Source organism: Podarcis melisellensis, assembly GCF_964234715.1.
Source record: "Podarcis melisellensis genome assembly, chromosome: 5".
Lineage (NCBI taxonomy): Eukaryota > Metazoa > Chordata > Lepidosauria > Squamata > Lacertidae > Podarcis > Podarcis melisellensis.
The window spans coordinates 33860616-33883413 of record NC_138537.1 but is presented as its reverse complement, the minus strand read 5'-3'; the positions used below and the strand labels follow the sequence as shown (position 1 = coordinate 33883413).

Sequence of the window (22798 nt, the reverse complement as noted above, 5' to 3'; positions counted from 1 at the left end):
TTTCCCATCCACTCCTCCCACACGAAGCTCCTTTATGTCCCCAGATTTGTTCCAGAGGATCCAGTCCCTCAGAATAGATTCCCCCCACATTGACCTTTCCCCTTTTTATTCCCCATTATTTTTATGTGTGGTATTGCAGGTTTTGTTTTTTATATTTTCTATATTCTTACACTTGATATTGTGTGTATATGTATATATGATAATATTTACATCATAAGGTGGGGGTGGGGAACACAATGAAAATCGAGAAAACAGAATGAAGATTTTTGTGCCAGACTGAGTGAAAATAGACTCAGTTCCCATCTTGTAAAAGCACTGACCTGAAGGAGGAAAGTAGATTTAACATAGATGTGTAGAGTATTGAAAGGTGGCTATGGAAGGTAAAGATGAAGAGCTGGTAAACTATGTGGCAAACCTAGTTCTCTCTCTCTCTCTCTCTCTCTCTCTCTCTCTCTCTCTCTCTCTCTCTCCAATGAAAGATTTCAACATATACCAAGAAGAGAAGGAAGAAGGTTTTGGTTAGAGGTGGCAGGTCAAGAAGGCAGAGACAGCTGTCTGCTGCTTGGGTTTAATATGCTGAACAATGTACGGTACTTTCTGCTTGGAGTACAAACTGGAGACATGACTGTGAGCCTGAACGAACACTCCCTTCCTACTTCAAGGTCCTCGGTTCATTCTAAGCAAAGAATATAGTCATTGACTTTACAGTATGCACTGCATATCACATGTATAAAAAAATTCTACTTTTAGGAGTACGTGCATACATTGCTAATGAGATGTGTTTTCTTGATCTGCCCTATATATTCAAGATATTTCCCTGTCCTGAAAGTAGAGTTTCTTAACTCAGGAGGAGACCATAAAGTGGCTTTTTAAGGCTGGACTTGACTGGGTCTTTTGGGGGGAGGGGTGTTAAAAAAGCAACAACAAACAGAATAGTGGGTTCCATTTTATCACCTGCTTACCAAGTAGCCAATTATGTGAAGTGTTCTATCCTGCAAGGTGCAAGTCAGAGGTTACATGTGTTTTTCATCACAAAGAATCATACTCTTAAAAGTTTCAGAAAATTGAGGAGGAGGAGGACAACAGAAGAGAACGAGAGAGCGACGGTCTGGCCAAGGAAATTTAGTAGCAAGAGCACTGGAGAAGGAAGGAAGGCACTAAGAATAGTAGTTTTCCACAGGAGGGAAAGAGAGAGAAGCAAGCTCTCAAATCTCCCCTATGATGGTGAGCTAAGACCCCCTCTAGGCCAAAGAGCAGAGGCCAGGAAGAGTCTCAAGCCCCCCGTCTCCTGACGTTAGAGGGCACTGAAAACATCCCAAGGAACTGAAAACTAAGTAAACTTCGGAAAAAAGGGAAATGCCCACTCACTGGTACATATACTCCCTGCATACCTTTTTTAGGCATTGCTTATTCTTTCCTAATATACATACATGTGTTATTTGTCCAGAAGTGTGCGTATCTATCTCTCTGTCTATTTCCCCTATGAGTAGTCATTTGAATACAAGGATGAGGAACCTGCAACACTCTACATGTTGTTGGACTACAACTCCCATCATCCCTGGCCATGCTAGCTGGGGCAGATGGGAATGGGAGTCCAACAACACTGGGAGAGTTAGAGAGCACTTCCTATCCCTCTTTTAATATAATGCTCTTAGGGTTGGTGCACCATAGGCGTAGCTGGAGGGTGCAGCTGTCCCCCCAGTCAAGTAAATAAATAAAAATACTTAACTGACCAATTGCATCACAGATAACTCGATTCTGCCCCCCCAGCATAAAGCCTGCCCCTCCTAAAATAAACCTTGGCTATGCCTATGTGGTGTACCTCTGTCAATACAGTCATACCTTGGTTTTCAAACTCCTTGGGAGTTGAATGTTTTGGCTCCCGAATAATTAAAAACTGGAAGTGATTGTTCCGGTTTTTGAACCTTCTTTGGAACCCAAATGTGTGACGCAGCTTACGCAGCTTCCAATTGGCTGCAGGTGCTTTCTGCAGCCAATCAGAAGCTGCGCCTTGGTTCCCAAATGTTTGGGAAGTTGAATGGACTTCCAGAATGGATTCCATTTGGTACCACTGTAAAGTATAATGCTTAGAGTGGTGGACAAAGCTGGCTTCAGGTTTGAGGGTGTCCTCATTGAAATGTCCCTCCTTTGTTGGTGGTGTGGGATATCCAGCCTCATATTAGCAACGTGCTTGAGTCTAATTAATACATGAAGGGGTTAAGACCATAGAGTAAGCTGTCCTGTTGGGCTTCACTAGGTCACTGCCCCTCACCTTGGGAAGGCAGGGTTATCAAGCATTTCCCATGTCACCATGTGAACCCTACCAGTAAAGAGGTCTAAGCCAGATGCTCCAAGTTTAGACTACATGGCTTAAGCAAGCCATCTTTGTGTTTCTATACAAATAATTTAGAAACTCTCATTGCTTTGGAACCTAAGTCTTATTGGGATTGATACCTCCTTTTGATAGTAAAATTACACTTGCTGATAAAGTGCCCAGTGGATATGAAGCTCTTGTTGACCTTAGCATATTTAGTGGGTGCTCAGCTTTCACGACAATCATCTATCACTGAGACAGAGGTCTCCTAGGCACATTTTGAGAATGATGGGCCCGATATCTAATCACACATACCTGTTTTGGAAGGTGCCTTTACATACAAGCTCCAAAACATTTCTTGCTCAATGTAATATATATATATTAAATGGTTTCCAAAAATTTGTTTCTGAAGGTCAGCATGGTCACATGTGAAGACACAGTGAGAGATCAATAAGTGGCATTGGTTGGCAGTATTTGCTGGCACACACACACACACACACACACACACACACACACACTATGTGTGTGTGTGTGTGTGTGTGTGTGTGTGTGACATAATACCAAAAGGGAAACAAAATCAGACTACACTGAATCACTGAATTCTTACATACTGTTGCAGGCTAAGAGCCCCAAGACACAAGGAATTAAAAAGCAGGCTTCATTTGAGAGATTATCAGGAAACAAGCCATTTGCCACGAGTGGTTCAGCTGCAGAAATAGACTGGAAGAAAAGAAGAATGAAGAAGGTAAATATTTAATATTTCAGTCAGGGAAATGAGCATGCTTATCCAATCAAAACACAAAGAGAAATTCAGTGACAAAATTATATATGCGAATTTAAAAATGAAATGAAATGAAGTAAGCAAATAAAGGTATTCACGGCTACGTCCAAGTTTTGTACTGGAGTTAGCAGGACTTGAGTAAAAAAATGGGGCAGTGGGGAAGGTCATTTGATGTCAGGAGGGATATTACACACACACAAACACACACACACCACTCTTCATTTAAGGTTCACAGGGTGGTTTACTATAAAAAACACAAAAATACATAACAATATAACAAGCAAAAACAATAACCCTACCAAACAATTTGAAAGACCATAAATTGTTTAATTATCCAAAGGCCTGGGAGAATAGTGGTGCTTTTGCCAGGCACGAAAAGATACACAAAGAAGGCACCAGGTAAGTCTCCCTTGGGAGTGCATTCCACAAAACCAGGACTTTGAATTGGGCCTGGATTGGCATTAGAAGTCCATAACATATTGCCCCAGTGAGCAACCAGGCTGCTGAATTCTGCAGCAGCTGAAGTTTCCAAATGACCTTCAGAGCAGCTCCACGTATAATGCATTGCAGTAATCTAACCTAGAGGTTACCAGAGCATAGGGTACCAGCCCAACCTGATGGCAGGCATTCCATGCTGCTGAGGCCACAAGAGCCTCAAGCGACAGCAGTGGACCCTGAAGTACCTGCAAGCTGAGTCCCATTTCTAACTGAAGTCCATCTGTCCATAGCTACCACAAGGCGATGAAATTATTGTCATATGCTTGTGTCTATGCTGCAATTTTAATGCAGCAAGTAGGTTTAAAAGCCATGTTTTTTCTTCTCTTGCTCATAGCAAAACTGGTTAACTTAATGCAACCCTTTTTAAATGCTGGTAGTCACAGTGAAACATTGGTAGTGTTGGTTATTTTAACCAAACCAGATTGTTATTAATATATTACCTTCAAGGTGCAATCCTGTGCACAGTGCATAGGTTTGCAGTGTCATAAAACTGTAATGGGTATTGTACAAGATAAATCTATAATTTCAGGTGCAATGCCATATTCTAAATATGACAATGCTTTCCTTAACAGGACATTGAATGTGGGTTTACAGTATTAAAATAAATACATTACTGTCCTACACATACACCTTGTTATGATGAAATCTCAACACATCTCAAGCTTTCCAGGTTTCAGGTTTCCTAATCCACCCCTACCAAGCCACCAGAAGGGCTTTGTCCAGCTATTGCAGCACTGAGCTAATTTAATGACCGACCCTGGATTCAGAAAGACTTTTGTTGTTGATTTTAAGACCAAGATTAGAGCTTTTATAATTACGTAAGTGTTCTACTTCATCATGAAAAAGGTTTGTCCCTTTAGCAATGAGAAAATTAAGCAGTTATACAATGGATACTTAAGCAAAAACAAGCCAGCTATAAAGGAAGCATTACTTAGTGTGCCTCCTTATAGAAGGAGCAGTGTTTTTTTCCCCTGGGGGATGCAGGGGTACGCGTACCCCTAAACATTTTGTGAATCTAATGGGAGAAGAAACTAAACATTTTAAAAATTTTAATTTCTTCTCTAGCACTATGAATCTTCAGTTCTGTTGCTACCCCCGATGGCGGCCTCATTTCCTGAATCTCAGACAGAATGTGAGTACCCCAAAACATTTTTTTTCCACAGAAAAACACTGAGAAGGGGCATTGGTGATATTTTGGGGGGGGGTGTTGGTAAGAGAAGGAGACACTGGGAAATTCCAAACTTGTAAAATTATTTGTTCACTCTTTTTTTTACCTTCAGAACAGTTTGTCAGTAGTCATGAAATGAAATGTGAAGGTAATTCAAAACAAAGAATTGAACCACTCACTTATAATTATGATGAGAATGATTGCACATACGATACCCAGGATGATCATCATCTAGAGAGGGAGAGAGAGGGAGAGTCAGTTCAGGGGAGGAAAACAGAGAAAGGTTAGCTTTGCCTGTACATTTGGACAGGCTATTTGCCTTCTACAGCTGATACTTCAGATTTCCCAGGCAACAAACATGTGCTGTAAGAAAAGTAGATCATGATCTACTCGTAAGATGTCTGGGCAACTTGCAACAGATTGCCATGGGGTTTCTGACTCCCAGTCATTTAACAATAGCTAAAACAATTAGGCTCGTCCCCCACCAAAATCAGACTGGCTAAAGGCAGAAATGCAGAAGTGAGGTTTGATATGAAAGTACTGAAAAGGTGCCCTCTTCCTTAATTTGATGTGTACAACCTCCCATCTCTACTTGACTTTTGTTGGTGGATCTTGGGGTTCAAATAAAAACACAGCGGCTGCAGCAGCAGGCTGAATGTCTGGCCACCCCTAGTTTAATCTTTGCACTCGTTCTTTTGGAACTATGTCCTGATGACACCCTTGCGGTAGTAACGTTTACCTTGCAGTTTTTCCACCAGTTTTTCCTCTTCAGTTTAGCTGCACTAGTTTCAAACTGGGAGGCACCAGCTTGCAAGGCGTCCGCCCGGTTATCCAACTCCGAAAGCTTCTGGTCTCTTTCTAGTACTTTGTCCACATTGACTCGCATTATATCCACCACCTGAAATGGACATATCAATAGCTTGTAAAACACTGGGGTGGTGACCTATAGGCCTAGTCAGGTCTTTCCCCTCCATTTCCGAGAGTGAATGTATGGAAGGAGAAACAGAGAGCTATGCTCTTCATCCTTGTGGCTCCTCCACTGCATTTTCAAACTTGTGCAACGTCCAAAAGGTGAGACTAAGCATCTTCAGACCATGGGCAAATTCATGGGCAGATGTCAGGTACGGGGCTGGGGGAAGCAGTGATGTCCTACTGCCAATTCCAATAACCCCTCTGCCTATTTGCTCTGTGCAGGAAAGAGGAACAACTGAATTAGCCAAATACAAGGCCGGGATTGATGGTTTAAATGTCTTAGGCTGTGATGGAATACACAGAAATGGCAAGACTAACGGGAAAGATCAGAAACCAGGAAGAACAAGTGTTTTTAAAAAGACTGGAATAACTTTATTGTATACTTAAAAGGCCACTGTAGACAGTTAAAATCATTGGCAGGGATACAATGACACTTGCAATGTGAAATGAATTTTGGTTACTATGATTATATAATAGATGGATAATGGTAAAAGATGCAGGGGAAAAGGAAAGGATTTTTTTTTTTTAGAAATGGAACCTATGGAAGGGGGAAGGAGGTCTGAAGGTTTGAAAGAACCTTGTTTTTTATGATTTGGAATGGTTATAGTTATTGTGTATAACCTTATGCAAAACCAATAAAATTTTTATTTAAGTAAATGTTTTCAGCTGCATTTCTAATCGCACTTGCCAGGAAATAAGCCCCTTAAGTGATACTTAATTCTGAAGGAAACATCCAAAGGCTAGGGCTGTTTATTTCCATTTAGAGAGAGAAAAGAGTAGCTATCTTAAATGAAGAAGCAACCAAAGAATTCTAATTTCAACTAGTTAATTTCAGCTAATGGTGAAGAAAGTGAAACACTCAAGACTGAAAAGTTTTCTTAATGAAGTACTCCAGTGAATGACAGCTGCAAATAATACCAAACTGATTCAACAGCTTGACATTTTTCACAGAAATACCCAAAACTGTAATAGTAATAGATTTTATTATGGTGTGGATGTTTAGCGCCACCTTGAGGATATGTTTAATATGGCACAACATATTAATGGACATTTTCTAAGGATCTTTTCAGATGCACTCCCCCACTTCTCCAAATTACAGCAAATGGACAAGAACTGTTATGTGCTTGTTCTGTGAGATCCAAATGCATTCCCCAATAGAAAGGATTCTTTTGTGGGACTGTTGCATTTCCCCAATACCAATGCCAGTATTTCGTAGGAAACTGAGCACAGATTTTTCTGTTCCTGCTGCTGCTCCTACATTGCCACTTAATGCTGTCAGCTGACTTGGAAGTAGATGGGGAGGGGACACAACTGGCTTGGCTGCAGGTTTGTTCTGGGACAAGAGGCAGCTGGTGGAAATCTGGTGTTTGCTGTTAACATGTGTGGCTGAAATGCAAATTGGCTCTCACCTCTCTCCTTGGTCTTTGATGGTGGCAAGAAGGTGGCAGAAGATGAGAAGGCGGTCGATAAGCAGCAAACGTTGGCCTGCTGGCTGGCTGGCTGGTGGACTGGCTCATTCACTTGTATGTGTGAGGGTGGATGCAAGTGCAGAGTAGTGAGACAGAAGTGGTGACTCAAGCAGGCATGGGGGGGGAGCAAACAACAGATTTGCAGAGGCTGGTGGGTGGCAGTGGCAGGCTGAGCTCTGAGTTCAGGGATAATAAGAACAGTAGTGCAAAAAAGGTGGGTTGCCTGTTATGTATTCAGTGGTCTGTGTTGCCTCAGCTTGTCTGGACTAAGGATTCTGAGCTCCTGTGTTCTGATTTGATACATGATGTCCAATCACAGAGCATTTCACGGATTTGGGTCTCTGCCATTGGCCCTTGAACTCTGAGTTGTGATTTGCAGCTTGGAGGTTTAGACAGCCAATCATGTTAGGAGTGGCTTTCAAAAATGTATATAAGCAGTTGCTTTGCCCCTGTTACCCAGTTATGTAGTCAATAAAGGTTCTTGCTGTTATCACTGTATCTTGGCTCATGGGAACCCACCTACACATCATTGCCCACCCCAAGTGGGCCAAATGGGGAAGTCTCCTGTTGGGCCGGATTTGCTTCATGCGATGAAGGTTCCCCACCCCTACTTTAGTGGATTTCTTCCCACAAACTCTCAGTGATGTTAGCTGTGTCCTGTGCATTGATGAGAGACAGTGTTTGACTCTGCTTGTGTCTGTTGATGCATGAAGCAGTGAGAGTTTGTGAGCCTGTCGCTTTCTCATGCCTGTCTGTGTTGTCTGAAGCTGCTCCAGCTATGCCCTGTTCCATCTTCAGCTTCTGCCTTAAACATACAAGAGCTTTTAAGGTAGATGAGAGACATAAAAGATGATGCACAGAACCTGAGAAACAAGAGCTTCTCAGGCTGGTTGCGAATCTACACATAGATTCACAGTGCAATCCTAACCATGTCCGCTTGGAAGTATTGAATTCAGGCAGCTTACTCCCAGGTAAGTGGGGCTATGATTGCAGCCTTAGTCACTTCAAGAAACATGAAAAAGGGTAGACCACCGCAATAAACAACAATGCAGAATTTGTTACATGAGTATTCACCTCGGGTCAATGACTGCGCAACCTAGGTGAGTGGCATATTCAAAACTGGTACTCAACAGATGATCCAGATAACAACCCTGAAATCCACAGATCTCAACAAAGACAACTTGTGTTCAGCTCACCTCATTCACTTGAGCCTGTGTCTGCTGCAGCCTACGATTGCTGGTCACGTTGGTCTGAAGCGGAGCCCCTGCTGCACCTGGACTGGGGGCTCCTCCTGCACCTTGGGAAGGAGTTGCTGCTGACCTAAATCAGAAACCCAGCACATATTTATAGCCTTGTGAAGTGAAGGACATGAGGCAGGAGTTGGTAATGCAGGTGAGCTGTGCATAAGCAAGCTGCCAGCTAACTCTGCCGAGGCTCTTTTTATTAGCACAATATGCAAAACCAGTCAGATACATTTTGGACTGTCACCTTTACACATCTTCCAGTCCCAAGATCGAGGGGTGGTACAAAGTTATTTTGGCACCAGTTACCACCGCGTCATTTCTCCCTTGAACAATGTATGATGAAGGAGACAAAGGTCACAGACAGGGCACGGCACACCACTGAGAAAGCCAAAGGTTAGATAGAGTGCATGATGTTCAGACAGCTGTGGCTTATCTGTGGTGGAAGTGTGTTCTACACCCAGAGGTCATTCCTTCACCCTTGTATGATATGGCTTACATCCTAACCAACGTTCCACTCGCAGGAGCATCACGCAATGTTGTATTTTTCTCTGATTGCTAAGTTACAGTTCTGAGAAACTCGGAACAAGCTACAGTGCTCAGTATTCTTTTAGGGGAAAGGATGTGCTTCAAATGTGCTTTAAAGGCATAGAGTGCACCCAGCCAACCCCACTCTCTTCCCCCAGAATGCTGGCTATGGAATATCACCCCTTGCCCCTGCCTTTATGACATGGTTCAGCAGATCTCTCTTAATTTGAGGGCCATATTGTGTCATTAGCAACTTTTGGGGGGCCACACATACCCTCCAATATTTATCCAATGAAAATCAGGATGTCCTATTTCATCATCATCATCATCATTATACCCCGCTCATCTGACTGGGTTGCCCCAGCCACTCTGGGCAGCTTCCAACATATAGAAAAACATAATAAAACATCAAACATGTTAAAACCTCCCGATACAGGGCTGCCTTCAGATGCCTTCTAAAGGTTGTATAGTTACTTATCTCCTTGGCTCAGGGGTTGCATAACTCCATACCCTCCAACATTTCTCTGATAAGAATAGGGGTGTCCTAAGGAAAAGTGGGACATTCTGGGATCAAATCAGGAACCGGGATGGCTTCTGTAAATCTAGGATTGTCCCTGGAAAACGGAGACACTTGGAGGGTCTGGCCACATGCCTTCAGCCACATGCCTCAAAAGTCGAAGGGAACCACATGCAGGCCACTTTGGTTTCTAGGATGAATGTAAGGCAGGATATCAATGTAAGGGGGGGAAATAGATAAATGTGGCTAAGGCCAGAGGCAAAAATATGGTGGTGCAATTAATTTGAGGCTCTGCCTGTGTATAGTAGGCTATGTTCGCGCCACACAAAAGTCTTCGGTTTCTATTCCTCTCCCCACAATATTCATATCTATCTCTCCATTCTCCGCCTGGGCAAGGAAGAGGCACCCTCACAGTTCAAGGGCACAGTCCAGCCTGAAGAAGGGGGAAAAAATCCCTCAAGGAAGGTGAGAAGCAGGGCTGGGTTGGGTTGGATGCCTGTGGTAGCCAGGGCCAGACTGAAAGTAGTGGTACCAATAAAAGTGACTCTTACTTTTGCCTGATAAGGCTATATTTCAGCCACACCTAAGTCAGAGGTTCTACATGCACTCATTGTTTTCCATCCAGGCAAGTAAGAGGCATTTTCACAGTTGAAGGACGAATTCCAGCCAGAATTTTGCACACTGAGGAGGGACCCAGGCACATCACATCCCATTTCCCCTCATGGGGTGCAACAGAAAGTGCTTGAAAAAGGTTCCTCAACTTTGTCCTAGGGCATCACTGTCCCATGTATAAATCTAGGAATGCACAAGGCAACTATTTGCACAGTTTCAGGCCCGGAAGTTTAGTGCTTTAACCATTGATCTGCACCACCTCCCTTCGTTGATCCATATTTCACATTCGAGGTCAGCTTCCTAAGGTTTCTAAAGAATGAAAACAAAACTGAAACATTGATATACGAATGAGAGGAAATTGGCATTTGTTTCTGTTCAAATTAATCCACAAGGCAAGTCTTTTCTTTCCAGGAGCCTGTTTTTTATTACCAAAAACATCCCTTTGGAGGTTTCCTGACAGATCCAATCTGTACTGGTGGCTGAACATCGGCCAGCAAGTCTTCCTCACGCCCACTGGCCTGACAGTTCCTAATGATTCCTTCCTCCCACACTCCTGTGACTCACTGTCCTTTCTGAAAGGTCCCTCGTCATTTAATCCCATAGGGAGACAGCCAACCTCCTCTAGAAGTGTCAAAGAAATCCCTGGGAATGAAGCAAAATGCAAAAATGAAACAGCATATAACAGCAAATGATTAGGGATGGGATGAAAACTGATTCAGGTTGCATGAATCAAGGAGGGGGTTGCATGGAATTCTGCCAAGATGAGCAGGATTCCTCCCCCTGCTGCCACAATTATTTTGAGGAAGGAATGTGCTTTAAATATGTGGTGTGTACACAGCCTAATAGTCTGTTATTAGGGTATATTACAAGGCATCCAGTGGGTGCCTCTAGAGCTCCTGGAATCTTTTACCTCTCACTTTGAAAACTATAGGCACAGAGCAGGAATAGTCCCTAGGAAACTACAAAGGGGCAGGAAGTGTGTGGTTTATCACCCTCTGTTTGTTTGTGCTGTTGCTGTTATAATCTATTGTTTTAACTCTGAATGTATTGTTCTGCTGCATGCCTATAACTCATTACTGACAGTGGTTGCCATCTATGGTAGCGCAGAGTCTGTCAGTTGGCTGCCAACATTGCAATGATTGATCATACAGCATATAACGACATTAGTAACACTGCCTACTACCAAAGACACATTGCCATGCTGTGAGAAATGAAGATCAGTTTGTAAGAGGCTTTGCAGTGGGTTTATATGCAAGCTGAGAGGCTTGCGAATGCCTCGGTAAAGGTAAAAGGTAAAGGACCCCTGGACAGTTAAGTCCAGTCAAAGGAAACTATGGGGTGCAGTGCTCATCTCACTTCAGGTCGAGGGAGCCGGCATTTGTCCACAGACAACTTTCTGGGTCATGTGGCCAGCATGACTAAACTGCTTCTGGCACAACAGAACACCGTGACAAGTGCCAGAGCACACAGAAGCACCCTTTACCTTCCCGCCACAGTGGTACCTATTTATCTGCTTTCACTGGTGTGCTTTCAAACTGCTAGGTTGGCAGGAGCTGCGACAGAGCAATGGGAGCTCACCCCGTCATGGGAATTTGAACCGCTGACCTTCTGATTGGCAAGCCCAAGAGGCTCAGTGGTTTAGACCACAGTGCCACCTGCGTCCCTGCAATTGTGAATGCCTACATACTGCAGAATGCCTACCTGCTGCAGAATGTCTACAATTCATGCCGGCAGAAGACTTACCAAGAAAAAAATATTTTAAATAGAGTGGTGCAGCAAAGAATAAGTGATGTTCTGAGATGTGACTTCTAAAGTTGATCTGAATATTCCTCACAAAATTGCAATCTATTAATTTATTATTTGCTTCCAAATAGGTGTCTCATTAGGGCAGCTCCTTCATTATGATTGTTTCTAATGTTTGACATCTGCTGTGTTTTTATTATGTTTGAAGCCACCCAGAGTGTGGGTAGGGTATTAATAAATGATGATGATGATGATAAAATAGAAAGGGTCTTCTCAGTGGTGGCACCCCAATTTACTGCCCTCCCCAGCGAGGATAGGATTGGTGGGAGGGGGACCTCATAGCATTAAGAATCCTATAGATTTTGCTTTCCCAGTAGGTTTCCAGGGGATCTCTAAGCCAAGCACAGAGCACCACATGTGTCCCCAGCTCCCATTGTTCTCCATCTTACAATGATGGGCATCCCGCCAGGAGAGGTGGAGAAAATTGTCTTTAAGGCAACAGAGCCCACACTTTCAAAATGTAAATAATGGAAACTTAGCTGAGCAGCTAAGACCATCATCTTGATAAAAGAACCAGTCTGACAGGTTTCCTCTTATAGACTCTACTCTCACAGATACAGGATCACAGGCGTGGAAGATTCCTGTTGTATTATCCAGACCCAACTCCCTAAACTAGTAGATTTATTACCTGCCATCCCATCTACCAGATCTTTCTTCAAGCCAGACTGAGTCAGAAGGTAGCATTTGCTCACCTTGAATCCACAACGAACACATCTGACAAGCACCAAGATGAATCACTTCTGTATTTTAGCACTTAGTAATATTCACACAGCAGAAGGAAGACCTATTGCGGTATAAGGTCCATAGATTTGTTTCCCTTTTTAAGTTGGATAGTTTGGATGATGGAATATATTACTCAGACGGGATCTTCTTGGACCCCATGTGAGGAACACACCTGTTCTGCCACTAGCCTAAGTCTCCTTGAAACCTTTTCCACAGGTCAGTAAATTGTGGCTACCTCATAAGCATGGGAACTCTTTTTCTACCTCGTGATCAAAGAGACCACACCATTGCAATAAATGCTAAATAATACTGTTACATGCCACCCCAATCTCTGAATAGTGAGAGATTCCAGGGGTACCAGGGGCTTAGCAGACTCTGTGTTTCCTTTTGGACAGTGAGAGATTGTCTTCATGATATATGGTTTATTTACACATATATACAACCTGAGCCTACAATGGAGGGGTTATAGCATTACACCCGCAAGTGGGTCCTGTCTCTCTCTCGTGGCTGCCACATTGGAGCCAAACTGCCAGCCCCCATTGTGCTCTGGCCCCACTTTCTCCAACTTGCAAGCAAAAAGCCACTTCCCTTTGCAGGCGCTCTCACTGCGCTGCTGAGAAGGATTTATTTCCCTCCAAGGAAATAGCCCACTCCCCGAAAATGTTTCACAGTATTTTGCAAATTGATTGCGCTTTTCATAAAAAAACAGGGTCCCAAATGAGCACAAGCAGTGTGCAAAATATTGCAACATGTGCTGGATAAGACTGATTGCCGTTGTCAGCCGATCAGCACTGAGCACAACTGTCTCTACAGCAAAACGACAAAATCCATAAAGGTGGGGAAAGCTAGATTTGCCTAGACTGGGGATGAGACTGACCGATGTTGTTGGACTCCAGTGCTCATGCATAGGGCTGGCCTACCCATGAGGCAAGGTGAGGTTTCAGTCTGCAGGATCCACAGGGGCAGCAGAGCCAGCCTCCAAACAACGCATTGCTCACTGCTGCTGCCACTGCGGCGGCAACGATGGCTGTGGCACACTCCTTGGAGGCCAGGTGTCAAAGTCACTCCACACTCAAAGGAATGCACACAGCAGACAGTTAACTCTTTATTGTCAAGCTGTGACTTACAGTCATCCTGTGGATCCGAATACCCACACACACCAGTCTAGCATCTAGGCTAGGGGTCGGCAAGGCTTAACGGGCATGGGCTGGATCACTCCTGCGGAGATCCTCTGTGGGCCAGACTGGTGCAGCGTGACACTGGAAATCGTGTCTGCGCATGCCCAGACACCGAAAATTGCGCCTGCGCAGGCGCGATTTCCAGCGTCTGGGCATGTGCAGAAGCGATTTCCAGAGCCGTGGAAAAGAGTCCCTGTGCTGTGCTGCACCGGTTTAGTGCAGTGCATGGGGTCTAGCTGAGCGAATGGCTCAGTTTGGGGGCAGCTCATGGGCCGGTTAAGCGACCCTCATGGGCCGCTTCTGGCCCATGGGCCTTAGGTTGCCAACCTTTGATCTAGGCAGCTATTCCCAGGCCTGTGCTCTATGGAGCAGCTGCAGCAACAGGGCCACTCCCCCTCCACCAGTTTAGGTTGCTCCCCCCGATGGGCTGTGTGTGTATAGCCAGAGACTATGCCTGTGTGGAAGTTGCCTCTGCTCTTCTCACTTCAATTTTCTCCTGGTTCTGGGAGACAGTGGTGCAGGAGAGGGTGGGGAAGCACCCAGCCCTTCACATGCCTGACCTGCCTCTTCCTCCTCTTCTTCCAGCCCATCCTGTGCTCCACCCTCCAGCTCTGAAGCTTCCCCCTTGCATCCTGATTGGTACAGGTCGCCACAAATCACAGGCCAGAACTCTACCATGAGCACCTCCCTTGTTCTCTTACAAAGGCAATGGAGCCCATTTGAAAGGTGCCGGAACTGAGTTCTGGGGAGTTCCAGCTGGAAAAAAGCCCTTCCCAGGACTTTCCATGGCTGTTAAAGTGATATAAGAGTGCTTTAAACATTTGGTGTCGATATGCCCGCAGGGTACACAGTCTAGTCAAGCTATGTAAGCCCTATTTATTTATTAAATTTCTATACCACCCTTCATCCAAGGTTTTTTCCTAATAAAGGTGAGTGGAACAAAATTTAAAGAGTGGGCTTTCGAGGGGTTGAAAATGTGGGTAGTTTTCAATACGTATTTGACAAAATTACTTTTTGCATCAACGATTTCTAGATTTATTCTCCAGGGCATGGACAGAAGCTAAGAATAATCAAGTGCAAATTGTTTGGAGAAAAAGCATTCAGATGCCATTTAAAACAGCAACAAGGAAGCATGCAGTAGCCTTTTATAACTATATCTTTATGCTCATGAAGATGCGCATGCAGTCATCAAAAACTGTGTGATACGAAGACTTCCTGTCCCTGTGAAACAAAAGTGTTGGTACAAACAGTGAATATATTTACGCCAAGGGTTGTCGCACGTAAAAACGTTTTCATCTGTGATACGTACTTGCTGATCTTTCTTCCTTAAAAATGATTATTCACACCATTAACCACTGACCAACCACAATCACAGGAGAGTACCAATAAAACCAGATACTTGCTTATCACTTCCAGTCCCTAAACTTGGCATACTTTTAGTAAACACTGCCAATTAAGGATGTGTGAAAACACACAGGAGGAATTCTATTTCTATGCCTGTTTTCCCAAGTCTAACAAATCTTAACATACGGTGCATATCTGGAGGTGAAAAAAGAGAGGAGGGGACACAAAAATACTAGGAGACAAAAAAACACAGGTCAAGAACTTCTGGAGGCCAAAGATTACAGTCAGGGGCAGTAATGCTTCTGAATACCTGTTGCTGGAAACCACAGAAGGGGAGAATGATCTTGTGCTCAGGTCCAGTTTGCAGGTTCCCTCCAGGCATCTGGTTGGCCACAGTCAGAACACGATGCTGAACTAGATGAGCCACTGACTTGATTCAGCAGGCTCATCGTATGTTCCCCACCACTAGTGTATAGGATGGTAGCCTTAGTGTTACTTGTTTTGTTCATCCATCCTGCACCACATGTTTACCATTCAAGCATTAATACTCCCAAAGAGGCACTGGGAAAGGAAATTGCTATCACTTCTCCATTTGTGGTGCATAGATCTACCTTTCAGAGACTGATGGGGCAAGGCAGGGCCTGGTAAAGTCTTCCCCTCTCCACAACCTTATGATTTTATGAAGTGAATGATGAGTAGCAAGCCTTGCCAGCTATCCTTGTTGGTCTGCCCATGACATTCTGTTGCCTGAGACAAAGGACCACCCCCTTTCCCCATTCAACACACCCTCCAGATTCAATCCAAACTGGTAATTGAATCTTACTTCAACCCTGTCAATGGGACAGCATGCTTCAACACACCTGAGGGCAGGAGGGCAGCTTAGGGGGCACTGGGCAGCCCCCTGTATGGAATCCGCAGCAGTGCTCTCCAATGCTTATGCTTCATCACTGGCTTCCCACCCTCCAGTACCTGCTGCCTGAGGCAGCTGTGTTGCTTACCCTAATGGTAGGGGGGGGTGTGTGTGTAGGAGGTAGAATAAGCCTCCTGCAAAGCTGAGGGCTGAATAATCTGCACTGTCCACGATCTTTTGCAAACTACTTAACAGACATCCAGGAATGGAAGAGTAGTGAACAGTAAGTGTTGAATCAGTACTATTGACTCACCATCCTCTACAGGTAGATAAAACAAAGGGAGGAGGGTAAGTCATTTCCTGGGATGAGACTATAACAACAGAATGTTCCATTTTATCTATAAGCTGCCATTAAAACCTGCTTTACCCCTGCAATCAGGCAATGTGCAAAAGCTAAAAGCGCATGAAACCCACACCAGTGAAAAATATTCTGTTGTTATCCAGGTGTAACAATGTAAGACAATGCATCTGCAGGATGACAGAAGGCCAGGATGCCAGGAACAGAAGGTCATTCAATCAGTGACTCATTCCCTGGGAAGCACTTACAACAGAGATGACTGTGACCAGTGATGCTGTCAAGTGAGACAGGGGACCAGTGTGACGCACTGAGTCAGGTCCCAGCACACCCATCTTTGACTCCCACTCACCCATGACATTTCCAATATGATCCTTTGATGGTAACATTTCCAGTTGGTGGCTTGCTTACGGAAGTCCCAAAGGCTTCCAAATGTTTCTTTATCTAATTTTAAATGATTGTAAACATGCTTTGATGTTATCAAGGTATCTGATGATGTGAGACTTGCCCTTTCATACAGAACAACCCAATAAGCAACATGCGGTGGTGCAGGGAGATGGTCATCCCTTCTATTTCCCATGCTCAAAGGCAAGTGCCGGTACTGATGTAGCCAAAATGGCCATTCTAACTTTTTCTCCCCCTCGAAGCAGTGTTTGGATGAGACACACATTTTGACATCTCTTCATTGATGATTCAAAGCTGTATGATTGCGAGCACCAATCAACATTCTGGCAGCTGCAAATTGAATCAATTCAGATTTCCAAACTGTCTTCAGAGGCGTTTCATACAGGGTGCGTGTGCTTACAGCATGAATGGCCAAAGCCAGGTCCATCTTGTCCAGGAAAGTGTGCAGCTGGTGCACCAACTGAAGCCAGTAAAAAAATGTTCCTAGTCACTATGACCAAGGCTGACATCAAGAGTCACCATGGCTGGGCATCTAAAAATCAACTAGAGGTTCAAGCTTAGTTCTCGCTTGGGCCAGACTGGGGATTAAACTGAAGATCTGCTTCATGCAACGCTAATGTTCTACCAAAGAGTAATGTCTACTATCTAATATCTCGTTGGAACTTCCTACTTCCAGCAGGCTTCTGGAGACTGTTTTTAAGGAAAGGGCTGGTGCTGTGATGTTTTCATTGCAATGATCTGCTTGTTTTAATAGCTCATATATATGCATGTGTGTGTGTTCTATTAATGTTTAATTGCTTCCCCTCCCCCAATGTTTTTGGCTGCTTCTATTTTAGCTGTAAGCCGCCCCGAGTCCCCTCTCAGGTTTTTCTGTGTGACTTTGTTTTGAATAAATATGGAAGTACTAGAAAACACACAAAGCAAGTTAAATATAGAAGGCCTATTAGTACAGTTTATGTAATGCGGCAGCAGGAAATAGTTGCATTAATCACCAAAGAACAGCCCACACAAATAAAGGTATTTGACGTCATCCTGCCTACTTGCATACACACAGCTAGGCAACACAGCAGCAATAGCATGAACTGCAGGGCAAGTTTATAAATGCTGGAAAGATACAAGGTGCCACATCAAACCAAGCAGTGTTTGGGAAGAATAGCTACACAGTTAAATGAGTTTTATTTTAAATCAAAGAAAAAGAAAAATATCTTAAGTTATGTGTTTGTTTAATAAGAACTATCCTATAGAGTCTAAGCAATACAGGATAATTGATTAAGAAACTGATTGCCTGAAGGAGCTGATAGCCAACATCAAATTTTGTGTGGATGCTGTCAATGGGCTTTACTCTTCCATAATACAGGCAATAAATTTTCCCTTTAGCTCCTTGGGGATAGATCAGTGACATACAGTATATAATGTTAAATGCTTTTTTTCCTTATGAGACATGCAGAGCAAGCTTACACATGTCTACTGAGAAGTAAGTCCTGTTGTGTTCAATGGAGCTTACTCTAAGGTATGGGTGCACAGGAGCGAAGCTTCAGGCATGACTAACTTTAGATGAATCATGCCCAGTGTCTTGCCATACCTATGGAAGAAGGAAAGCATTTCTAATGATATGTAAATGTGAAACAATTCAATTATGATGTACCTATTCAGAACAGCAGGATCTGTGAATCTCTTAAAATGCAAGCATAAGTATTTACTACATGCCACTATTTTAGGAGGCTGGGTGTTGAAAGCCAGACTGTGCAAACATATGTACAATTAGCTTTGTAAAATCTACAGCCCTGTGAGAATTAGCATGGTATCCAAACTTGAAATTTGCTTGTGTGTGTAGAAATGAGCCGACTGTACAAATGTATTTTTTGGTTTGCTCAGTTATCTCTGGCCCCACCCACAATTGGCAAGTGGCCCTCGGAAGGTTTCATGTGGCCCTCAGAATGAAAAATATCCCCGATCTTGGTTCTAAAGTAAATCTAATAGGGCTATAGCTTCTGGGAGCACCTTACCTGTGCTATTCATGTAAGAACAGGGGGCAACTACAGCCTAGTGGCTTGTCTTGGGTAAGGTGTTCCCTATCCACTTCACTCTGTGGAGCAGGGGTGGAGGGCTTCATTTTCTTCAGATAATCTGTTAGGAGCCACATGCCAGTGGAGGGTGAGCAGAAAGCAGAGGTGGGCAGAACCAGTGCAAAAACCATTTTCCCTCCCTCCCTCTGGGGCTCCTTCTCTCTATCTTAATCATCCTTCCACATCAGTCAATGGACTGCTGGAAGAGCACAGGTCAGGGCTGTCATATGCTTGACCTGCTCATTTACTGATGACCTTTGAAATCAGCCCAGGGTAGCAAGCCCCTGCACGGGAGACCTTGCAAATATTCCAAAGCCTTTACTTGCTCCCTGCCTGGTGGGCACACCCACTGATGAATGGGTTCTTTTGTATCTGCTTGGCTCCAAGCACTGATCTATGTTTCCATGGGCAGCCTTGGCTTGGCTTGGCATGAGATGAATCTCTGGAGCTTGGAGGTATCTAGGAATAAAAAGCTGGCATCATGCAGCCACGTTCTATTTTCAGGTGAGCTTTACCTAGAGAAAAACCAGTTCATATTTATTCCATAGCTTCAGAATGTGCCTAACTGGTAATGTAACTCATATTTACAGTGCCAAACTGGCTACTCATCCTTTCGTGGTTTGATAAGTGCTACTGAGTGGTATGTTGCCTGTGTTCTGGAGCAATCAACACAATTGTGTCCATATGGGCTAGCTTTGCACAGATTCACTGGCCTTAATAATTTCATTCCAGTTTATATCTGTCTATAAATATTTATGTCCATAATATGAATGAAATATGTGAAAACCAGAAAATAGATTTAACAACTGTCATCATTCAGTAAAGTGCTCTGCCATGGGATCCTACTATCTTTCCAAAACATTTCAATACATCTTAAATAGAGGATGTTCTGATAGGAGGTGGAACTTAACAACATCTGGAAGGCCCCAGGCTTCACATCCCTGCTGTAACATTGCTTAGATAAGAATGTTAGAAACACAACACAGCAAGCTATTGAAGATTTAGAGACCTGAGCAGATCATAAAGTCTTGCTTCCATAATAGTAATGAGTATCCTACTCTGTATCTGAGCAGAAGTGTGAACATATTATTCACCACAAATGACCATCTAAGGCAGGGATGGGTAATCTCAGGCTTGAGGATTGAATGCCACCCTCCAAACCTTTCATTCTAGTCCTTGGGACTCTGTCCAGCCCAGCCCAGCTTCCTGCTTGAGTGACTCTGCATGGCTGGAATGTACCTTGAACTCTGATAATTCTTCTTGCTTGTCTGGATAGAGAGGGAATGTGAGCATGTACAGAAACTAACCTACTGCACAAAGGTAAAATTCACACTTGTGGGTCCACCCACTTTTGCCTCTGGTCCCACCCACCACTGACATGTGGCCTCCAGAGGGTTGCCCAGAAGGGAATGTGCCCCTCAAGCTGGAAAAGTTTCTCCACCCTGATATAGGTCGATTCACAGGAGGCCAGTGGATATAGAAATACAAAGTAGATACAAAGTCCCTGAGTCCATCTGCAATTCCTTTCCCCCTCCTTCTTGTGAGAAACACACCAACTCCCATGGTCTGAAGACTCTGCAGGTCCACAGACAGACTGCTTGTGAACTGGCATCTTCAATATCAGCCACCACCTATGTCTTTTTGCCCTTTCTCTCTGGTGAGAAAAGCATGGATCCTAAAGTGCATCACCCTCTGCCAGGAGCCCAAAGCTACTGCCCCCAGCCTTGATACCCTTAATTATATTACAGTGTGGCTTTTAATTCTAAGCTGCTTTGGGAGACAATCTTGGCTGAAAAGCAGTGTGTAAATATAATAAATAATATAATATAAAGAAATGACCTATATCAAGTCGGGCTAATAGTCTGTCTGTCTAGTACTGCCTGCCCTGCATGGTTGCAGTTTTCTTTGTTTTTGTTTGCCAGGGTTCATTGAAGTCCTTTGCTGAATATGCCAGAGACCAGGATGAAGCCAAGACATTGTGCAGGTAAAGTATGTGTTAGACCACTTCATTGCAGCTCTCCCTGGAGAGGAAGGTTCTGGGTAAATTACTGTCAGCTGCAAAGCAAGATGGTCATCTGATTGCTCCTTCCTACTGCTAGCTTAAAGCTTTCAGCCCACAAGGAGGCAGGTAAGAAGTTTTTGCACACCTCATTGTGGACTACTTGGCCCACCCATTGCTAAAAGGAAGGCATCAGACCACTGTTTTGCTGTACATCGAGCTGAAATATGTATTGGAGATGTGTCTTAATCAGAATACTGAGTATTTCCAGTCCTCTCTTTACCAACATATATCTTGTAATGTAATCTCAGAAAAGTATATTACCTACTGAACTGCCAGTTATTACTACCTTCAAGTGCCTATAGTTCCAATGCTAAATCAAGGGTGAGCTCCTCCTTTACTTTAGTGGAGTTCTATTACAGCCTCATTCACCACTCAGCTATACCTCATAAAGCACAAATGGAGGTTCTCTGTTCCACGGTAATCCCCTTCTGCTATTCAGAACAAAATACAGAATAAAAAGCCATCGCACAAAAGCTCAAATCACAACTTTTCATGGTTCCTAAGCAGGCATGAACTTTCCGGGGATTGTGTTGGCTTTCCTAAATAGAAACGCTCCAGAGGACCAAGTTTCCTCACTTTCTACTGCAAGCAGAAGCCTATGTGGGGCTTGCAGTGTCCCCGCAAAGGAATCTCGACCCCTCGAAGCCTTGTAGCCCTCCTGTAGTTGTAGAGGAAGGAACACGCCCATAGCTCAAGCTGAGTAGTCGGAGTTTTTCAGCACCACAGCTGCCGGACAGCGCCCGAGCGCCGCTTCGACATCACCCGCGTTCGGGAGCCCCCACAGAAAGCCCATCGGCGCTGGTAGGGCGAACCTTTTAAAGACAAAACCAAACAGGCGATACTCACATTGTTCCCCTTTTTATAGTCTCGGCTTTCCCTTTCTCTCTCTCAGTCGCCAGCAAAGATGGCTTTCCAGTTCTCCTTCTGATGCAAACAGCCTCTTAGGATTGTAGGCACTGTTGCTGAGGCGAAGGCATAAGCTACTGAGCATGTCTGCACCTCATCGCTCCCACCCGCGAAGACGAGGAGTCAGTGCGCCGCTTTCCACCTTCGTATCAGTGGCAGTCCCAGGGCAGCCGGCAGGGGTGGGGTTCTGAATCCCCCTCCTGCCTGGAAAGAAAGAACGAAATCTCAAGCAGCTGCGTAGCGTTGGTAAAGAGGGCTAAGCAGCGAAAAGCCAACATCTCTTTTATTTCTTACATTTGAATCCCATCTTTCCTCCAATGAGTTCAGGGCTCCTCCATTCCTCTCTCACAACAACCCTGTGAGGTTAGGCTGAGAGAGACAGTGACTAGCCCTAGATCACCCAGGGAGCGGACTTGAACTTGAGTCCCCCCAGTTCTGCACAATGCTCTAATGCAGCCTTTCTCAACCTTGGGTCCCCAGATGTTGTTGAACTACAACTCCCATCACCCCTAGCTAGCAAGGCCAGAGCTCAGGGATGATGGGGGATGATGGGGGTTGTAGTCCAACAACATCTGGGGACCCACAGGTTGAGAACCACTGCCTAATGGTTAGAGTCTAACTAGTAGAGCACCCTGGCAATGCAGAGTTACACTTTGTGAATTCCAACTATTTGTCCTGTGCAACAAGCACATGACTGTTATGTGATGTTGCCAACTTTTGGGCCAGTCCCTGGTTGCTGTGTCTTTAACAGCAGCAACTAGTGGTTTTATCTTCATGCTGTGAAAAGCTTCACCTTTGGAAGATGCAGAAAGAACTTGCAACATAGGCTTCAAAGGAAGGGTCAGCCCATCAAAGCAAGGGAGTTTTACACCATCATTCTACTTGGTTGCCCAGAGAGTGTAGGGTCCAGTTTTGAATGGGGTTTTGTTAAAGGACTGAAATGTGTTCATTTCAGAAGATGTCCCTTTGATGCACTCTCAGGTACCATAGGAGGTAAGCTCCCAGT

At 44.2% G+C, this 22798-nt stretch overlaps 1 protein-coding gene across 1 annotated transcript; it reads right to left on the bottom strand.

Annotated features, from left to right (window-relative positions):
- Window positions 1-914: 914 nt before the first annotated feature.
- On the bottom strand, window positions 915-21995 carry LOC309370117 (vesicle-associated membrane protein 3-like). Its single transcript, XM_081911521.1, has 5 exons — window positions 21733-21995; window positions 8399-8522; window positions 5501-5659; window positions 4941-4992; window positions 915-3034 (listed from the first exon to the last, which is right to left on the bottom strand). Coding segments are annotated over exons 1-5 (354 nt in total). The 5' UTR covers window positions 21735-21995; the 3' UTR covers window positions 915-3017.
- Between the last annotated feature and the right edge of the window lie 803 nt (window positions 21996-22798).